Source organism: Capricornis sumatraensis, chromosome 6 (genome assembly GCF_032405125.1).
Source record: "Capricornis sumatraensis isolate serow.1 chromosome 6, serow.2, whole genome shotgun sequence".
In the NCBI taxonomy this organism is placed as follows: Eukaryota; Metazoa; Chordata; class Mammalia; order Artiodactyla; family Bovidae; genus Capricornis; species Capricornis sumatraensis.
In genome coordinates this window covers 79117853-79124648 of record NC_091074.1, presented here as the reverse complement: position 1 = coordinate 79124648, position 6796 = coordinate 79117853, and the positions used below count along the sequence as shown (strand labels likewise).

Genomic DNA, 6796 nt, shown 5'->3' with positions numbered 1-6796 from the left:
GATTCTTTATGGTGAGCCACTAGGGGACACCGTCTTAAGGGGTAGGTACTATTATTATCCCAATTTACAGACAAGAAAACTGAGACTCAGAAAGATTCAGAAATTTGCCCAAGATCACACTAAAGTTTTAATGAATACTTATTTAATTGAAGGCTCCCATTCTAGGTCACAGACAAGCAGGAAGAAGGGGACGGGCATTTTGCTCAAAAAAAACTCCTACCCATTCTCACCAAGCAAGCAGGTCTGGAGCAGGCCTGCAAACTCTACTTGTTCTCCTTGTATGCAACAGGTCCCGTTGGCCTAAAAGTGTGTGCGGCCCACCTCTGGAATGGCTACACTCCTCTATGGTCTTTGGGGCCCCGGAAGCTTTCAAGAATCCCAGATTCTCCCACCGGCCTCTGCCTTTCCTAATGTGGGTGCCTTTCAAACAGGCCCAGGGTTTCCAGCTCCTCAATCTCCTTCCTCTCCCGGGTCTCAACGAGGGTGGCGGGTGCATCATGGTAGGGTCCTCCCGAGTTGAGCCGGGCGGCCAGGAGCGCTCGCACTTCCTCCCCGCCACCCCCGCGGGCTGAGCTGTGCCTCGCGCGGGGAAACATGGGCACTGCAGACACCACTGGTCTCTGCGGCTCGCATGAAGGCCGCGAACCTCGCGGCGTCTCTTGGCCTCGGACAGGAATTCACAGAACCCCTCTCCACCTCCGGGTGCACGCGCAGCAGAAGCGCCGCGGAGAGGCCACGGCCGGAACTGGAGCGGCCGATGCTCGCCGGGGGTCGCTGCTCCCTACCTCTCGCCGTCTCTCCCCAGTTGCCAGGCTCCGCGGCCAGAGGCCGGAGCCGCTGGCTAATTTTTCACGCCCCCCAGACCGCCTCCCTAGGTGACGCTACAGGCTGTGTGGTTCCTTTAAAGGCTGCGGGTTCCGTTCTTCTTTCCTTTTCCACTGGATGCCAAAATATGCAAATCCGGGGACCGGAATCTGCAGCCAAATCGAGAAGGAGAAGGGGCGCGGCCGGCGCGTCACCGGATCCGCTCCTTGTATGGCTCTTCCCGGCTTGGCCCGCCGCCCCGCGACCCTCCCTACAGCCGCCAAGGCCCCTCCCGCGCCCAGCCCGGCTCACACTGCCGCCCACGCCCCCTGGCCGGCCAGTCGCCCCCCCCCGCCACCCTCCCGCCCCGCCGCCTTGGGAGGGAGCCGGGGGCGGGAGGCGCTGCATGCCCTGATTCCGGCCGGAGCCGGGGACCGCTGCAGAACGCTCCCTCCCCGCGCCGCGCGGGCGGAGGAGAGCCCGGGGGGCGCAGAACCTCCCTGGTATAGGTGCGGGGAGCCTGGCGGGAGCGGCAGCAGGGGCGGGGGAGAGGGGACCCGCGGGCGGCGGGAATCCCTCCTTTCCTAAGCACCAGAGGAGATCCGGGGGAGACCGGGCCCTCCCACCCCTAGCTCTCCATCGAGTGAAATGGAGGGGAGGAGAGCGAGGTTGTCATCCACCCCCACGACGAGCAGCAGCTTGGGAGTTCCTCCCACACGTCCCCGGCCCGCGTGGCCCTCCTACGGAGTGAGGCCCGGGGATCTTCTCCTCCTCCTTGTCAACACTCCCACTCCCCCTGAGAAATGCACGTTCCCCCAACCCCGGCTCCCGGGCCAGGGACCGCGGGATCCACAGCGCCCACACGGCCACCGAGGAGGGAATCCTCCTACGCCGAGCCGGTGTGATCTGGGGTCGTTCCCCCACGCTCCTCTCCTCTCCTCCCCTTCTCCCGCGGCCCGGCCGCGCACGCTCCGGGAACAGGCCTCGGGGAACCTATCAGCCGCCCCCGGGATCTCTGCCTCCCCCGGGAGGTGACATCGCTCGGGGTCGGCTAACAGGCGGCCCTTGACTGCAGGGCACCCGGCACTCAGCCACGGGGACAGCCCTGTAGAAAGCCAGGGGGAGGGCAGAGACCAGGGGAGGTCGCCGCGGTGGCTCGGAGACTGTGGGTTCGGCAGACTCTTGCGGCAACTCGGTGGCGCGCCCTTCTCAGGAAGCACTACACAGCGACTGCGTCTGGGCCTGTTGGGCCCTCCTGCCATCCCGTGGTCAAAGGGGTGCTTTGGAACCATTAGGCGATTTTTGGAGGGTTTGGTGCACACGTTTCCTATCCCCTCGACATCACTCCACCACCAAAATTGCACACCCTCGACCTCCCGAGGTGCGGGGTTCTCGCCTCCAGCGCAGCCGCTCTGCAGCTACCAATCTCCCCAACACTACGCTCAGCCTGGTGTCAGCTCAGGGTCAGGGGCCCAGGGATCAGCAGGAATGTGGGCGGCAAACCAGAGGGAGGGAGGCACAAAAGTTCCGAGGTGCTGGACCGGAGACCCCTCGCCCGCTGGAATCCTCCTCAGAGGGACTTTGTCCCACTCCCAGGCGAGAGGAGTCCTGGACAGGAGCGGAGCGGTGCGGGGTCAGGGTCGGAGCGCACACCGTCCGGGTTCCCCAGAAGTTCCCAGGCTGCAAAGGGACCTCTGCCGTGTGTTTTCAATCCTTTTTCTTCCTGCTGTGGGGAGAGTGTCGGAGGACACTTGCAAACCACCCCACCTCACTGCCCCCCGCCCCGCCCTGCGATCCTATAAGCGCGCTCTCTCCAAGTGCCGACACCAAATAAACACACAGGAGGCTACCGCTCTTTCGACCCCGCGCTGCGCGCTTTACGCTTCACTTTCAGTTACAGCCCTCTTTCCTCTCGCCTCTCGAATTTTCTTTCCTTCTTCTCTTCTATTTCTCTTTTTTTTTTTAAGATCCGCGAGAGGTGCGGGCGCCGCACGTTGGCTGCGGCCCGCTTCCTGCTTTCTAATGTTCCATTGTGAGGAGCTTCCATTGTGACGTCGCGCCCCTTCGGCTGGGCTTTGTCTGTCCATATATGGGCAGCTACGTCACGGAGCTTTCCCGGGGCTCAGATAAATAGGCTGGTGGAGTTCCCTGGCTGGGAGCTTTTGGGCAGCAGTGAGCTTGCTAGGAAGCGGCGGGGCTGGTGCTGGCGGTAGCAGCGGCAGCGGCAGCGGCAGAGGCGGCTGGCAAAGGCAGTGGCGGCGGTGGCGGTGGCGGATCGGGGGGCGGGGGGGCCGCGGGCGCGCGTCTGTTGGTGATATCAATACTGAGGCCGCGTGCGACCCCCTTGTACCGAGATCTCCCCACCCCACCCGAACCCAGCCCCCACCCACCTCGCGCACACGCCTCCCCCCCGCCCCCCACCACCACGACCCAGCCTCCTACCACGGCGCCAGCTGAGGCATCCAAGAGGATTACCCACCCTTTACCCTCTCCCCCACCCACCCCTCAAAAAAGAGAAGATCCCTTCCCCAGGCCCACCCCTTCCCCTCTTCCCTTCCCCCTCCCCCCGAACTTTCCCTCTCGCATGCTTTTCCCCTGCACCACCGATCGCCTCTCGGATGCCGCTTGCCTGGAAGCTGCGTTAGGAGCGAGCGGCGGCGGCGGCGGCGGCGGCAGCTCGGGAGTGCTATGACCGGCAAACTCGCCGAGAAGCTGCCGGTGACCATGAGCAGTTTGCTAAACCAACTGCCTGACAATCTGTACCCCGAGGAGATCCCCAGCGCGCTCAACCTCTTTTCTGGCAGCAGCGACTCGGTAGCCCATTACAATCAGATGGCTACAGGTAAGGGCGGCGGGGAGGCGGCGAGGCAGCGAGGAAGGAAAGGGAGAGAGGAAGAGGAGGAGGGAACGAGCTAGCTACGGATGGATAGATGGATGGATGGATGGAGAGATGGGGGGGTGGCCGCGCGCTGGGAATTTTCCGGGGGGCGAGTTGCTTTTCCCACCCACTCCTCCCGCCCTCCCCGATCGGGAAGGCTCGGTTGGCGACGCCACGGTAGAGGCTTCGATTCTTCCGGGTGGGGGCAGCCGCCGACCGAAGGGAGGTAGGTGCGAGCGGCTCTGGGGTTCTCCACTTAGGGGGCGCGATCGCCGGGCTGCGCGCAAGGCGTAGTGCCGTCGCCCCCTTTCCCGGGAGGAGCCCAACGTCCCTTTTCACCCGCGCTCTCCCCCCTTACTCCCTCAGCCTCCCACCCGGGATGGAGCCATGTGCGGCGTGGAGTCCCCGCGGTGGGAGAGGTACTGCGACGCTGCCTTTCCAGGGCGTTCAGCAAAGCCGTGGGGGTGTGGGGACGGCGGGGAGGGGAGACGGTGGGGATCCACCCGCCTGGGGGCTGCCACGGGGGGCGATCCCCGGACCGAGGAGCTTGGGAAGAGCGGCCACTCCCGCCATGGAGACGCCGGCCGGTTTTCCGCCGCCCTCCACTCTCGCTAAGCTGAGGCTGGGCTTTCCCCCTCCAGCAGGAGCCGAAAGCTCCTTCAGGCCCGGAGGAGGCTGGGGCTGGGGGAGGCGGCGGGAGAGCTCCCTTTGCGGGCAGCACCCCTCTACGCGCCGAGGACAAAGCGACGGAGCGCTCCGGGTCAGCTACCCGGGCGCGGTGCGCACAGGGGGCTTCGTCGGGGCAGGAAAGGCGCGGGGTCCGGCGCAGACAGGGCTAGGGGAAGAGGGCCGAGTTGTGTGCGCTGGAGAGCGAGAGCCCGGCGCGCTCCGGGTCTGAAACTACCTGTAGCTGCAGCTACCTGCCCGCCCCACCTCGGGAATAACAACAATGCTTCTCGCTCTCGCGCCTGTGTGTGTGTGTGTGTGTGTGTGTGTGTGTGTGTGTGGTACGGGAGTGTGTGTGTACGGCGTGTGCGGTGTGTGTGCAGCAGCCACTCCACACCCCGATCCGTAGTATTTTGCTGTATCCAGGTTGCGCCCGGGAGCGCGGCACCGCCCGCTTTGCGCTGGGCGCAGCTTTCTTTCCTCTTATCCCATCCTCTGCGCACTCCACGCGGCCGCACCCTCCACACCTGGGCAAGGACCTGGGCGCTCCGGCCCGGGAGCCGACTCGGCTTCACTCACCCCTCCCCTCTCTCCCCCGCTCTCCGCAGAGAATGTGATGGACATCGGTCTGACCAACGAGAAGCCCAACCCGGAACTCTCATATTCGGGCTCCTTCCAGCCAGCCCCCGGCAACAAGACCGTGACCTACTTGGGAAAGTTCGCCTTCGACTCCCCTTCCAACTGGTGCCAGGACAACATCATTAGCCTCATGAGCGCCGGCATTTTGGGGGTGCCCCCAGCCTCTGGGGCACTCAGCACGCAGACCTCCACGGCCAGCATGGTGCAGCCGCCGCAGGGGGACGTAGAGGCCATGTATCCGGCGCTGCCCCCTTATTCTAACTGCAGTGATCTCTACTCGGAGCCTGTGTCTTTCCACGACCCCCAGGGCAACCCCGGGCTCGCCTATTCCCCCCAGGATTATCAATCGGCCAAACCGGCCTTGGACAGCAACCTCTTCCCCATGATTCCCGACTACAATCTATACCACCACCCCAACGACATGGGCTCCATGCCGGAGCACAAGCCCTTCCAGGGCATGGACCCCATCCGTGTCAACCCGCCCCCTATTACCCCGCTGGAGACCATCAAGGCATTCAAAGACAAGCAGATCCACCCGGGCTTTGGCAGCCTGCCCCAGCCGCCGCTCACGCTCAAGCCCATACGGCCTCGCAAGTACCCCAACCGACCTAGCAAGACCCCTCTCCACGAGCGGCCACACGCGTGCCCGGCGGAGGGCTGCGACCGCCGCTTCAGCCGCTCGGACGAGCTGACCCGGCATCTGCGCATCCACACGGGCCACAAGCCCTTCCAGTGCAGGATCTGCATGCGGAGCTTCAGCCGCAGCGACCACCTTACCACTCACATCCGCACGCATACGGGCGAGAAACCCTTTGCCTGCGAGTTCTGCGGGCGCAAGTTTGCGCGCAGCGACGAACGCAAGCGCCACGCCAAGATCCACCTCAAGCAAAAAGAGAAGAAAGCGGATAAGGGGGGTGCGCCTTCTGCGTCCTCGGCGGCCCCGGTGTCCCTGGCCCCTGTGGTCACCACCTGCGCCTGAGGCTCGGGCCCCCAGATCCCACTTTTCCCCTTCAGTGTCTCCCGGCTGCTCGCCTGAATGCGCAGCCGAAAAGCTAGCTACGGAGGCGCAGGGGCCGCGCCCTGGCCTCTCCATGGACGTAAGGCCCCTTGTTTCCCTTCGCTGTCCCCGTCTCCACCCTTTCACATCGGCCGACGGTCGGGGGCCAGGGCAAGAGGCGCCTTCCCCTCGCTGCCCACCCCTTAGCCAAGGCGTGGGGGCGGAAAGGTGGCGTCTAGCCCGCTTTGTTCAGTTCGGATCGTCTTGATCCAGGGGCCGCCGGGCCGGGCCAAGGACCTGCCGGGGACTGAAGGCGGGGTCCGCCCAAGCCTCGCCGGACCCAAGCACCTCACGGTTCCCCCCACGTGTCCCTCGATTCCCCCTCGAAGACCCGAGAGGGGGAGGGGGTAAGGAGCGCACCAAAGCGCAGAGCTTGCTGCCTGCCGCACGCACGCGCGCCTGCGTGCGGGGATGCGCGCGAGTGTGCGTGCTCGCGTGTGTGTATGTGTTATGTGTGCGTGTGTGTGTTTCTGTGTGTGTGCGCGCGCGCGCACGAGTGTGTGTGAGCCTCTTGAGCTGAACTGGGCTGTGTCCACCCCAAACTCTTCCCCACTTCGGGTCCCCGGGCCACTAGGGAAACGTCCCAGCCTGGGGGCCTGCGCGTGGCGGGACGAGACGGTCTTCCATCTGCTCAGAAATAATGTTTCTTACAGAAATGCGTCGGATGCCGCCGCCGCGGTGCTGCTACCGCCGCTTAGGGTTTGGCCCCTCAGAATCCCTCCTTTTCTGAGCGCTTCCCTCTCAAGGCCTCA

The 6796-nt window shown here is 64.7% G+C and overlaps 1 protein-coding gene across 2 annotated transcripts; it reads left to right on the top strand.

Moving 5' to 3' along the window:
- Positions 1 to 3492: 3492 nt before the first annotated feature.
- EGR3 (early growth response 3) lies at positions 3493 to 5966 on the top strand. Of its 2 annotated transcripts, none has more exons than XM_068974573.1 (2): positions 3493 to 3646; positions 4957 to 5966. In XM_068974573.1, the coding sequence occupies exons 1-2, from the start codon at positions 3493 to 3495 to the stop codon at positions 5964 to 5966; spliced, it is 1164 nt and encodes a 387-aa protein (XP_068830674.1). The 2 variants fall into 2 exon arrangements, with proteins under 2 accessions (XP_068830674.1, XP_068830675.1); XM_068974574.1 differs by lacking the exon at positions 3493 to 3646 and adding an exon at positions 4062 to 4101.
- Positions 5967 to 6796: the final 830 nt, after the last annotated feature.

Coding starts and splice junctions, on each gene's coding strand:
- EGR3 (XM_068974573.1), top strand. CDS start 3,493: ATGACCGGCAAACTCGCCGAGAAGCTGCCGGTGACCATGAGCAGTTTG. Junction 3,647..4,956: donor TTACAATCAGATGGCTACAG/GTAAGGGCGGCG, acceptor CGCTCTCCGCAG/AGAATGTGATGGACATCGGT.